Source organism: Megascapheus bottae, chromosome 7 (assembly GCF_031878675.1).
Source record: "Megascapheus bottae isolate mThoBot1 chromosome 7, mThoBot2.hap1, whole genome shotgun sequence".
Lineage (NCBI taxonomy): Eukaryota > Metazoa > Chordata > Mammalia > Rodentia > Geomyidae > Megascapheus > Megascapheus bottae.
Window position 1 is genome coordinate 59,583,153 of NC_143515.1, and position 13,539 is coordinate 59,596,691.

At 42.7% G+C, this 13,539-nt stretch overlaps 1 protein-coding gene across 1 annotated transcript in view; it reads right to left on the minus strand.

Moving 5' to 3' along the window:
- Vit (vitrin) overlaps window positions 1-13,539 on the minus strand; it is a 92,766-nt gene that overhangs the window by 15,693 nt on the left and 63,534 nt on the right. Inside the window, exons 8-10 of the mRNA XM_090336173.1 lie at window positions 9,458-9,502; window positions 6,992-7,054; window positions 1,509-1,656 (exon numbers count right to left, since the gene is read on the minus strand). Of these exons, the coding sequence (XP_090192299.1) occupies window positions 1,509-1,656; window positions 6,992-7,054; window positions 9,458-9,502 (256 nt within the window). The remainder of the gene's footprint in view (window positions 1-1,508; window positions 1,657-6,991; window positions 7,055-9,457; window positions 9,503-13,539) is intronic.

Consider the following 13,539-nt stretch of genomic DNA (forward strand, 5'->3'; position numbering starts at 1 on the left):
TTTTCTTCCTGTGGAAAGCCTGCTATCTATTTGTTATCTTAAAAAGCAACTCAGGAATGAAAATGGGTTGACATTTTGCAGACAAGAAAACAAATAACCAAAAAGAATTTTTTTCTTATTTTGAGTAAAAGCCTTCAAGATGGATTATTTGGTGTTCAGAGATGGCATTTGTGATAACTAGTGTTTTTTTTTAACATATTTGACTTTGACTAATGTATGTTACAGTTAACTAATAATTTACACTTTTTTTCCTCATAGGAAGAGAAGCTAGAACTAAACATACCATTGAAATCTAATTCTAAACACACAAATGTGATAAGTTCTTTTGGAGATAAAATATTTTTATTTACTTATCTTGATAACTCAAAAATGGATTTCTAGTGTCTTTGGCATAACAACCTGGTTTAAATTCTATTTTAACTGCTGCTATGGAAGCTGGGTGCTGGCATGCACATCCACAATTCTAGCTACTCAAGAGGCCAACCAGGGCAGCAAAGTCTGTGAGATTCATCCCCAACTAACCACCAAAAAGCTAGAAGTGGTGACATGGCTCAAGTTTTAAGTAGAGCATTAGTCTTGAGCAGAAGAGCTCAAACAAACAAACAAACAAATGTTATCTTGGGAAGCTCAGAGGGAATGGAGTACTGTTGTGAATGAAACATATTATTTATATTATTTATTATGTTATTGCTTTGGAGCAAGAGGTATTAATGTCTCTGTTGGTTGCCATTTTCAAGGGCTAATCCATGGCTTCATGTGGGGGGGTGGCCTTTGTCTGCTGATGAATGTCCATCTGAACATGATATTGTAATGCTCCTGCCCCTAATATTTATTGAACAAAAGCTCACCTACTTATATATATATGCATAAATACAAGACTTATACATGCTTTCTCTTTTGACTATTATCTGGCACCTTCTATGAACTTTTCTTTGAGTGTGTAAGTTCCATTCCTGTATCTAGAATATAATTTATCTCACTACAAATAAGAGAAAAGAAGGTTTAATTTGGAATGTTAATTTTCATCCTAAGTAAAACAATAAAATGGTTTGAAGAGAGTCATTTCAATACTCAGCTGACTGATGGGGCTATCTCTCTCTATGCCTGCCTTTCCCCACTACCAGGTAAGACGTCTCTAGTAACCATGCAGAGGCCCAGTGGTATTCAGAGGAAAGAGAAAGCACTCTCTGAGGCACAGTGCAGTGTAGGCTTCTCACCTGTGTGGGTAACTTATAGCTCAGAGTGGAGCCCTTCAAACAAGTGAACAGCCAAGGTTGAAAGGGGACTTGGCCCTTGTTTTCAGATAACAGAACTGGCAATAAGACTGAAGAAAGCCTAGAACAAGGCCAGACTATTAGTATCTGAGCTAAGGCATGTGCCCCATGTCCATGCTAATCAGGGTTGCAAATGCAGTTTCCTTACAGGTGCGGATTAATCTACCCTTGACTTCAGGAGGGCTCAGTCAACTTGCTTGCATTTCATTTACATTGAACGTGGACTGCACTTACCCATACTGTACGACTCCCATCAGGGGACCGTCAGGGCCAATGTCAAGAGCCTCGGCAACATCAACCAGGAACTGCTTCTGGATTCGAAATCGACGTTTGCCAATGCTGGAACTCCCGTCGATCAAGAAGGACAAATCAACCTTACAGTCTGAGGAGTAGGAAAACCTTGTTATTCTGGTTATCTTTCACTGCGTGCCCTGGGCAGCTTGCTCCCTGCCTTCTTTCCTGTCCTCTGAGATTCCAGCAAGAAGCAAGTAAAAAACAGAAGCTGGGTATAGCTGGGTACACCCATCTACTTATAGCCCAACAGAGTTTCCCAAGGCGCTGGACACTTGGGCACCATCTTGTTTCTACAACTGTCTTAGAACTCTATGAATCTGGCCACAGTGATAGACTTCTTCAAAGGCAGTAAGTAATATCAGTCCAGCCTGAGGAGATTCCCAAGCTCTCACATGTGGAAATTCACCAAGACTGAGTCTTAAGAAATTGTGAGCCTTTTGTTCTCTTCCTTCGTAGAAATATAGGCTAGGAAACACTTGCAAGGCCATTTCTGAGAGTAGGGCAAGAATTGGAGAATAAGAACTTGATACCAATTGTCTTCGCTTCCCTGAGTGTGACAACTCTGTGTGTCTATCTGGTATCAGTGCTTGTTTGTGACTGTGTTAGCTTGCTTCCCCACGCCTTCAGTTATGAAAAGACTAGTATCATTGTTCTGTTCCCTTAGGATATCTAAGGGAATAGAAATACCCTTGCGAATAGGGAATGCATTCCAAGACCCAAATCCTAAAGCCCAACAAATAAGACCCAAGGCCTAAAACCATAGATAGAACCAGACACTCTCTGTACTGTGTATTTTTCCCTAGCTGCCCATCCCTATCATAAAGTTCAGTTTACAAATTAGACATGGCAAGAGATTAAACCTTGTTATCAGTTTGTAAACTAATAACAACGTAGAACAATCGCAACAATATAAGGCAAAAATTATTTAAAAACGTGGGCCAGGAGTTTGGCCTAGTGTTAAGGTGCTTGCCTAGCATGCATAGAGACCTGGGTTTGAATCCTTGGTACCACATACGTAGTAAAATCCTAAAGTGGTGTGGTGGCTCAAGTGCTAACCTTGAGAAAGCCCAAGGACAGTGCTCAGGCCCTGAATTCGAACCCAAGGACTAGCAAAAAAATTATTTAAAAACTCATAAAGTCTTTGTTTCTAGAGTTTTCCACTTGATATTTTCAGATCATAGATGATGCTGGGTAATTGAAACTGTGGAAAACCACAGAAGAGAGAGGGATGGTGATTGTTAAATTCCTTTCAACTTTCCAAACACTAGTTAGTGAGAAACCATCCAGACGGACAGAAATGGATGTCTCCTTCACGTTCTATACAATAGGATCATCTCGGTAGGATAAAGCTGATCGTTCAGTGCCAATCATAGGATCTTCTTGAGAGCAAGATATCCTTGAGATTAATAAAATATGAAGAATAAATTATTAAACCATTTGTATGTTGGGAGATAAGAATGATGATTTCCATGCAGAATAAGAGAAAGGCAAGTAAGGAACCCTGGGGCTGGGGTATTTAAGAAGACTCTTGGGGACGGTACTGTCCTTGTGAGTAGGGGAAGAGTACACAGGCAAGCCCCCATCTCCCTCATCTGTTCTTAATCAACATGTTCTCTACGTGGCATTACTTCCCGGGGGAAGGAGTTTGGCTGCCTCAGGAGACAGGCTCTGTAGGCAAGGAGAGTTGCTGCTGCTGCTGCTGCTGTTTTTAGTAAAAATAATAACTAGACATGAGTTGAAAAAGTTCTAAGCAGGGGAATTGGTGGGAGCTACTTGCTAATGAGTGACTCTGAACAATTGGTGGATGAAGCAGCGAAGTTGTGTGGGAGAATATGCTGTATTACCTAGTAGCCATGCATGGTGTTTAAAGCAGAGGAGAGAGTTTTGAGGAGATGAAAGGAGCCTCTTGGGTCTATCAGCCTCTGCTCCATATGGAAGCCTGGTACTGGATTGTGCCCCAGGCTCTTCAGTGAACCTCAAAGCGTTGTTTTTTTTATTACTTTTTAAAAATTAATTATTATCTTTAAAATAGTTGTACAAATGAGTGGCCATTTAACAAAGCAGTTTATGAATATGTATATACTCATTTTTTTTTGTTCAGTCATTGGGCTTGAACTAAGGGCCTGGGTACTATCCCTCAGGTTTTGTTTTGCTCAAGGTTAATGCTCTACCAATTTGAGCCATAGTGCTACTTTTGGTTTTCTGGTGGTTAATTGGAGATGAGTCTCACAGACTCTCCTGCTGGGGCTGGCTTTGATCTGAGATCCTCAGATCTCAGCTGCCTGAGTAGCTAAGATTACAGGCATGAGTCACTGGTGCCCAGCTACAATATATCGATCAAAGCCTTTACATCTAGTGTCTAGTGAATATCACTGCTGGATTGGTTCATCCTTCGTCCTGCTGTTTCTGTGATTTCCCTTCCCTTCCTCAGATTAAGTAAACTTATATACAAGACAAAGGGTACAGAATTAAAAAAGCAGTGACAACAGGGAATAAAGGAGATAAGAGGAAGGAAAAGAAATAACTAAAAACAGTACAATTAAAAAAAATTCTTGTTTACAACCCTTGGGGTTCATTTTGATAAGTATCATGTTATAAGGTCATAACTCTTGAGCCACTGTGAGCCTCTCCTAAGAATATCCTCCCTTGTTCTCACTGTGTGATACTTAGAGTGCTGTTGAATTAATCATATCCAAGTATTATTATTTGTCTTTTACTCTGTTGGATTAACTAGTAGATTTATATTCTAGTTATTACAAACAAGGGAAACCATACAGCCTGTATTTCTTTGGGTCTTGCTCACTTTGATTAATATAATTTTTCCAAGTCTTTCCATTTCCTTATGAATGGGGCCTCTAGTCCTTTTCTAGACTGCATGTTTAGTCTAACCCTTCTTATTCGTTTAGTGGTATGCAAGAATTACCCTTAGATAAAAGTTGAAGAGAGAAAATAAAATCCATAGGTGGAGTTGAAAGAGACAACGAAAGCCTAAAATATAGCAGAAGATGGGTAGAACTGCCCTCTGGCTTCTCTTGTGGTTTTTGTCCCCAAACAGGGCCAACTCATGTTTTTCTAGGTCTGGCCTTGCAATGTGAATTGTTTCCAGCAGGTGGCAATCATGTGCTTCACAGCTTTCCACCCACCAACACCTACAGTTTGCTGGAAGTATGGACAAAAATCACAAGAAACAGGTTATGAAAGTGAGGAGCTTCTGTTTCCTTAGTCCTCTTCACCCTGCTGGTGTGTGGCAGATATGCCTTTTCATTACGTAATAATAACGATACTTCCAGCTTTTTGTGTGTCTTTTGCACTGAAATGAAAACATGATGATCTGAAGATGGCTTCAACACTTGTAGATAAAATCGGGCTGTGAAATGTCCAGTGTGAGTGATCTATTATGGCCACAAGACAGAGGCTGGAAGATGAAGAAAAGAAGATTAGATATAGGGTCAATTTTTTCTTTCTTTTTTTTTTTTTTGTCTGTCCTGGGCTTGGCCTCAGGGCCTGAGCACTGTCCTTGGACTTTCTCAAGGCTAGAGCTCTACCCCTTGAGCCTCAGCACCACTTCCAGCCTTTTTTCTATGTGTGTGGTACGGAGGAATTGAACCCAGGCCTTCATGCATGCTAGGCAAACACTCCACCACTAGGCCAAACTCCCGGTCCAGGGCCAATTTTCTTAAGATGCTGCGGTTCTATGGAGTGTACTCTGTGTTGTCTAACACATTGTGATCAGCGTTTCTGCACCCTGGATACCTCTAAGAGTTATGCACCTATTGGGGTGCTTCAGTGACTTCCACAAATAAAGATGCTGACGAATCACTCTGGGCAGTGATTCATCCTCAAAGGTTCATACACAAAGAATCAGTAGTTCTGGGGTAGATCCTCAGATGCTCCATCTGTGGCAAGATCCTAGGAGAGGCTGATGTTGATGTCCAGGCCATACTCAGATTCTCAAGGCGCAGGGAGAGTTTGATATAGTCAGTGTGAAGCAGGAAGTAGGCGTCTTTGTTGTAAAAATGTCTTCTGGTGATTCTCCCATGAAGAAGAGCCAAGACTCACAGCTCACTGGTGGCTGGCCGGGAGCATCTTCCTAAGGGAATTTCCGTGACTTCTTCCTGTAGCTTGAAGAACGTGAAACTGTTCTGAGTTTCTTTGCTTTCTGTAGTATTCTCTCCTTTCTGGTACTCTCAAATTGACTTTTCCTCTACCTAGTGTGTTTCTTCAGGTTTCACGCCTCCATTTCTTTTTATTCCATCTTATTCCTGGCATCACATTTTTATGTTCCAGATCCTCAGCTTTCGTTATCTTTCAGCTCCAATTGTATTACTATTTTTAAGAATTCTCTTGTGTTTTCATACCTATTTACTTTATTATTTTTTTGGTGAAAGGACAGGACAATTGTGTGGCAGGCAACCTGATTTCCTCAGCCACTGTGAAAGCAGAGTGTGTGTGTGTGTGTGTGTGTGTGCATATGTGTGTGTGTATGTATATGTGTGTGTATGTGTGTGTGTATGAATGTATGTGTGAGTGTGTGTGTGTATGAATGTATGTGTGTGAGTGTGCATATGTGTGAGTGTGTATGTATATGTGTGTGAGTGTGTGTATGTGTATGTGTGTGTATGAATATATGTGTGTGTATGTATATGTGTGTGAGTGTGTGTATGTGTGTGTGTATGAATGTATGTGTGTGTGTGAGTGTGCATATGTGTGTGAGTGTGTATGTATATGTGTGTGAGTATGTATCTGTATGTGTGTGTATGAATGTGTGTGTGTGTGTGTGTGTGTGTGTGTGTGTGTGTGTGTGTGTGTAGTGCTTGCTGTGTCCATAGGAATATGACCATCAAAGCTTCTTAACTGTCATCTTGCAACTCCCCAACTCTATACTTCTGACTTTGTTTGGCCATCTAATATCAGACCTAAGGGAGGAAGTGGCCACCTTATTAGACACAGTGTCTTATGGGAGATGATAGACACATGTAGTCTTTCTGACCCCCCCCCCCGCCTGCAGTACCACCAAGCTGCACAAAAACCGTTTTTAATTGTTCCTCCCCTCCAGAGATCCCCGCTTCTCTATAGCTCTGAATCTACTCATTTCTCTCCACCTTTACTTCTAATCTCAAGCTCTGGCTACCATCACCTGTATGGCAGGTTGACCAGCCTCTTATCCACCCATGTCTCCCCATCTTCTTCTGTTCTTCACCCTATTGCCACAGTGATATTTAAAAAAAAATCTGATCCTTTCCCCCTCATACATGCCACTTAAATCCTTCAAAAGCTCCCCTTTCTCCTTAGAACAAAGTGACAAGAGAGAGGAGATGAGTAGATCCCGAGTTGGGTTTAGGTGGGAGTTGAGTGGGTAGCAAAGGCTGAGAACAGATCTGATGTCAAAACCTCCATGAGATTCTAGTTGTCGATTAACTTACTTGAGTCTCCCAGGGAGACTGGCTCCAAAGACGGTGTGCTCAATTCTTCTTTTGGAACAAATCCTGGAAAGAGCAGTAAAACTTGTGGTGACTGGTAAGCACAGGATGCATCTGGCCTTTACCCAGGGAGAAGGCCAGAGAGATTCACACCCAGCACAGGGACTTGGCTGGGAGCTAATGCTGATCCACACCACCTTCCTCCACAAGGAACAGACACAAGAATAAATGAATACATACCACAGTACTAACCAAAGTACTCCTGAAAGGGTGCTCAGGAAGATTTGAAATCAGATTTGTGTGCTGTTCCTCATTTGAACTTATTTTAACTAAGCCTGACTTTCCTCAGCTGAAAACATGAAGAACTTAGCCTGTGTGCGTTGTCCTGTTAATCTTGACATGGGGAAATGGTACCTAGCTGGTGTGAGCTATCCATGTCTGGTGATTAAGGCCATGGACAGAGGAGTAAAGACACTTACTTGGAGAGGATTCAAAAGAGGGCTAGAGGTAGACAGGGAGGTGGGGAGAGCTCAGACAGAAATGGTCCAGGGTCCTAGGCTGGATGGTCACACCTGTCCTAGCTACGTAGGGGGCTGAGATATGAGGTAGAAACATCCATAGACTCATCATTCCCTATAAGGTAGCAAAAAGCCAGAAGTGAAGGTAAACATCTGTTGACTCATCATCTCCAGTTAACAGCAAAAAGCTACAAGTGGATGTGTGGCTCAAGTGATAGGGTGCTAGCCTTGAATGACAAAAACAACAACGAAAAAACAAGCAAGAACACCTTGTCCTGAATTCAAGTAACTCAAGTAGAAGGGTAGAGAGTAGTTTCTTCCAGGTAGTTTGAGATTCGAGGCAAACAATCTGAAAACACTCATGCTGGGCGGGGTGGTGTGTGAGGTGTGTTTTAGTGTGGCAGACATGGGGGTGGTTCACTCTTAGAACAAGTTTTCCGAGAACTACTTCAAGAATGAATGCAATCATTTTTAAAAATAATTATTTTTTTTTTTGCCAGTCCTGGGGCTTGAACTCAGGGCCTGGGCACTGTTCCTGGGCCTCTCTCTGCTTCACGCTAGAAGTCTACCACATGAGCCACAGCATGACGTCTGGCTTTTTCTGTTTATGTGGGACTGAGGAATTGAACCTAGGGCTTCATGCACAGGAGACAAGCACTCTACCATTAAGCCACATTCCCAGCTCTAATTTAAATTTTTTTTTGTTTTTTGTTTTTTTTTGTGAGTCATGGGGCTTGAACTTCATCTGGGCGCTGTCCCTGAGCTCTTCAGCTCAAGGCCTACCTTGAGCCAAGCCCCACTTCCCATTTTCTAGAGGTTAATTGGAGATGATAAGATTCTCAAGTGCTCGGGGCTGGCTTTAAACCTTGATCCTCAGATCTCAGCCTTCTGAGTAGCTAGGATTACAGGTGTGAGCCACCATGCCCTGGCTAACTTGTAAATTATTTTTTCTGCAATAATTTTTTAAATGTGTGTACAATGGCACTGGGACTGGAACTCGGGCCTGCAGATTGTCTCTTGGCTTTTTTTTCACACCTCTATTTCTAGTTTTTTGGTGGCTAATTAGAGACAAGGATCTCAAGGAATTCCATGCTGGCTTTGAACTGTGATCTTTGGTCCTCAGCCACTAGAATACCTAGAATTATAGGCATGGGCCATCAGCACCTGACTAATCAATGAGAACTTTTAAAACTCTATAAGACCAAGAAATGCAGAACAAAAAATGTAGCACTGCCCATGAATACTTCCCTGTAAGTTTCTGGACTTTTGAATGCTGGGTGGTAGAGAAAGACGCAGGCGTTTATTCTTCCTTAGCTGCAGTCAGCTGTTTCCTGCCTTGTTATTTTTTCCAGTTTGCAAAGCACATGATTTCATCTTCCCACTAAAGGTCAGATCGCTCGTCCCACTTCCTTACATCATTAAAAAAAAATTGCTTTGGGTCTTTAACAGCTTTTCTCAGTCAGAAGTCTCTCAGGAAAATACCCCAAAGCTCCAGTTAGTTGAAGAGGAGGGGAACATAACAAAGTTTAGGGGTCCTTTCCTCCTGTACTACATGTTTTCCCCACCTGTAAAATCTTTTTTTGTACCAAGGGCTGGAAGGCTTTGTTGTTGGAGTTTCAAACATTCAATTTCAAAACAAAGATCCAGTGGTTGGCATAAAGGGGTGCAGGAATACCACTTTTGAAAAGAAGGACGGGGGAAAAGAGCATGTCTAAGTGTGCTTACAGAGTGAGGGTTGAGAGCTAGCTTCCTTCATGCTTTTTTCCTCCCTGTCATTAATTCAATGTTGCCCCTAGGAAAGTTTCAAGGTGTCTTCTTCAGGTTGGGAGTGTGTCTGTAGGACATCTTACAAAAGGCCATGCAAGTATCCAGGTTATTCTGATCCCCCTAATTCTGCAAGGCCTGTGTGTATCCTTGTGCTTACCACTGAGAATCTGGGCTGTATAATTACCTGCATCTGAAAGGACGGATCCAGGCTTCCACAAATCCGGTTCTCCTGCTTTTCAAAATCAAAAAGAAACAAATGGGTTACTTCAATGCAAACAGGCCAAAGCTCCCCAGAGAACCGCCAGGATGAGGTTTCTTGATGGTGGCAGGAAGTTCAGGAAAGGAGTAGGAGACCAAAATTTGGACTGAAGCAATATGGAAGCTGTGTTATTTCCCATCTAAAGCTCTTCAGTTCTGATGCATAGGCATTTGTGCTTGCTCTTTCCATCAGCATCAAGCATCATATGTAATTTAAAGCAATAATATGTATTTAAAAAGTCTTAAAAGACTCATATTGTACAAAGTACCACCAACCTTCCTCTTCTGTCTCCTTGCCAAATAAATAAAAACTTCAGAGACAGAGTATTACGTATATAGCCAGAGTAGCATGTATGTTCTTCTTCTCCCTCACTTTTTTTTGGGTTATTAAAACTGTCAGAAAATTTCTTTGTAAGGATATGGAAAAAAAAGGTTTTTTTTTTTTTGTTTTTTTTTTTTTTTTGCCAGTCCTGGGGCTTGAACTCAGGGGCTAGGCATTGTCCTTGGACACTTTTTGCTCAAGGCTAGTGCTCTGCCACTTGGGGCACTGTGCCATTTCTGGCTTTTTTCTGAGTATGTGGTACCAGGGAATTGAACCCAGGGTTTTGTACATTCTAGGCAAACACTCTACCACTAGGCTAAGCTCCCATCCCTGGGATATGAAATTTTTAGACCTAAATTTTCATCCATCCATCCATTCATCCATCCATCCATCCATCCATCTATCCATGTTTCCACCCACCTATCCATTCGTATTTATTAAGAACTCAGTATGGCATAGTAGGTATAGTAAGCATTCTAGGTAAATTTGTCCCTCTTATTTGTTTGAATAATCTTTGCTGCAACTGTTCAGGACAAATCTGTCCCTTTCAAGAAGGGTAGATTTGTTCACTCTTTTTCCTAAGGTCCTGCTTCTTATACTGTGCCTTAAGAAAGAAAACAATGAGGTCCCTGAAGAGGGTTGTGGGGAAGGGAGACCCTGGCACAATAACCCCTGATCTCTCTGGGAAACTCACCACTGAAAGGGACTCAAAGGTCTCATAACACAGAAAGATGTTTCTTTCTCTCTCTGTCTGTCTCGCTGTCTCTGTCTGTCTCTCTCTCCGTTTTTATTCCCTCTCAGAATGCTGACAGCAGGGTCAACTATTTCATTTTCTGAAGGCTATTTGCCTTGTTGCTTGCTGAAATCATTAGCATATTCAAGTGGTTTTTTTTTTTTTTTCTTTCTGTACTTGATTAAGTCACTGCATCCTTTGAAAAGGCCGTTCAGGCGCTCCCACATTCTGGTGTAATGGCAACACTGACTTGACTCAGCTTTTACTGAAGTGTGTGACCTTGAGCAAGTCCTTCAGAGGGCCTTGTCATCCTAATAACACTGGGAGGTTGAGCCAGGTAGGTACCTCATTCGAAATAGTTACATTTTTGAATCATTTAACCATCTGCTTGTCTAACTTTATTCTACTGCCACCTACTGGTGAATGTAAGCCCTTCATTCGTTTCCTAGAAAAAAAAATGCTGCTGCTGATTTATCTCAGTTCTTGCCCCCAAAGCCTCCTCTCCCAGCACCGACCCCAGCAGGGAACACCGAGTGTCCTTGACATCGTGTAGGTCATTGTCTTACAGGACATAAACAGTTCCCTGAAATCAGAGATTTCCAAGCCTGTCTTATTGTCACTTGACAAGTTTGGACCAATTCATATTTATCTAAGAACCAAAGGCTTGAAAATGTTTGGATTCCTAGGACTTTGTGTCTTGGTTGTCATGAGGCCTGAATTTGTGAAGATGTTTATGTTCTGGAGTCAGAGAGGAAGCTGGAGGCACAGGGAAAAGCCAGGAGGGTCCTGTGGCCACCAAGCAGGGCCCTCCTTCCAGGAGGCAGAGGTACCTGAGTCTACATTTATGGAGGAAAGAGCAAGGAATGATTTGTGTGGCAGTCTTTGCCCGGCTGTCTCACAGATGAGTCAGCCAGCTCCAGTACAAAATGGTCTTGGAGTGACTTCCTTGTAGAAAGGATTACCATGTATCTAGAGTTCGCTCAATGTCAGGTGTCAGCGCTTCGAGACACTGGGTCACAACAATTCAGAGCTCAGACCAGAGATGACCCCATTTTATAGCTAAGAAAATCCATACACCAGGGTGGCAGACCAGAGCTTCCCTTCACCACCATCTCAAGGCACTCAGGCCATGCCAGAACTTGGCCAAGCACAGATATCCATAACTTGTGCTCATGTGGAAGCATGGCTGCCCCTTAGACCTCAGCGACAGTCTTTCCACTGCTTTCAAATCCTTCTGTTCTACTGCACCTCTGCAAGTTACCACCCGCACAGGATCCAAGCAGATGCTGTGACACTTGACCCTTAAGGCCGCAGATTTTAGTTTTCCAGCGGGGGTGGGGGGAAGCCTGAGTAACAGTCAGTTCCCAGGTTCCCTTGAGGGGAAAGTGACATTCTGAAAGTGTACCAGGCCTCCAGGTGCCGGGGGGGACGGGGCCAGTCTCCAGCCTCCCTCCCTTCTCCTGGCTCCAAGTCCCAAAGGCAGTACACTTTCCTTTAAAGAACTTCCTTTGCTCAACAGAGACAAGACACAGGAAGAACGGAGCCCTGCAGCTGTGCCTGAGGCATGGGCTAGCAGCTGCTGCCTGCACTGGCTGGGCTGGAGCCATGACACCAGCATTGGATCGCCAGCTCCAGGTTTATATTTGAGTTTCCCTTTACAACTCTGTGTAGGATGTTTATTTGGAACCTGGCAGCCTTTATTCATGGAAATATCCTTACTTCCATGCTTGAGTTACCACGCCTATGAAAGTTAGGTGACTCAGGCACTGCTTGTGGTATTGTGTGTGGTATTCCTGTGTGGGTCCCTCAACTCACACACCTAGGTGGGGTTGGAGTGGCCTGCTACCTGCATAGCAGGGGGGACAGGGGAAGGATCCTGGGGATAATGAGCCCATGGTGAGATCGAGCTTTCCTCGGCTTGTGTCAGGATGTTCTTGGGGTGCTGTTCCATGCACATGCTTGGAAGTGCAGCTAGATTATACACAGCTAAGCCATGGAGAGGGTCTATTGGAGGGATAGGAGCAGTTCATTCTGGGAAAGATATAACATAAAAGTGGACACAGAGTTCAGATACACAGACTGAAAAAGTCCTCAAATCTGAGAGTCTCTCAGGGTCTCAGCCTTCTTATGTTCTTAAAAGGATATTTATTATTAAAATTATTATGTTATTAGCATTATTGAAGAGCTTCTCCGTGCATGGGCTCAATGCTCTTGATGATAGTTATTTGGAGTGGAGAAGTGTGACGTTGGATGTGGTGGTATATGCCTGTAACTCTTGTACTTGGGATGTGGAGGCAGGGGGATTTTGAATTCGCCAATCTGGGCTACATAGAAAGTTTCCAGAAAACCTGAACTTATATAGTAAGACCTTAGCTTAAAAATCCATCAGACAAACAAGTAAGACTAGAATTCAAATGGGGAAGGCTTGGGGAGAAGGATGGAAGCAATGGCGTTGATCAAGATGCATTGTACTTGTAAGAGCCAGGTGTCAATAGCTCGTGCCTATGATCATAACTACCCAGGAAGCTGAGATCTGAGGATCATGGTTTGAAGTCATCCCTAAGAGGGAAGTGGAGCTGTGGCTCAAGTGTTAGCCTTGGCAAAAAATAGATCAGGGACAGCACCCAGACCCTAGGACCAGCACACACACACACACACACACACACACACTCAAAAAATTAAGCATTTTCTCATGTGAAACCTTACCAACTAGCACTTAACTGGTCGTTCATTTAAAATAATATACCTAATATGCTTTAACACATACTTTTATTTATTTACTTTTACTTTCTTAAACAGAAGATTGCTTAGGCAGCAAAGGTTGTGATCTGTTTTGTTGTTGAAGGACATGAAGAGGATCTGGCCCACGCTGCTGTACTCTACGGATGACCCCACAGAATTTTTGTAAAAGAAGGATCCTTGGACCCACTGGTCCAGACAGCTTAGGGACAAT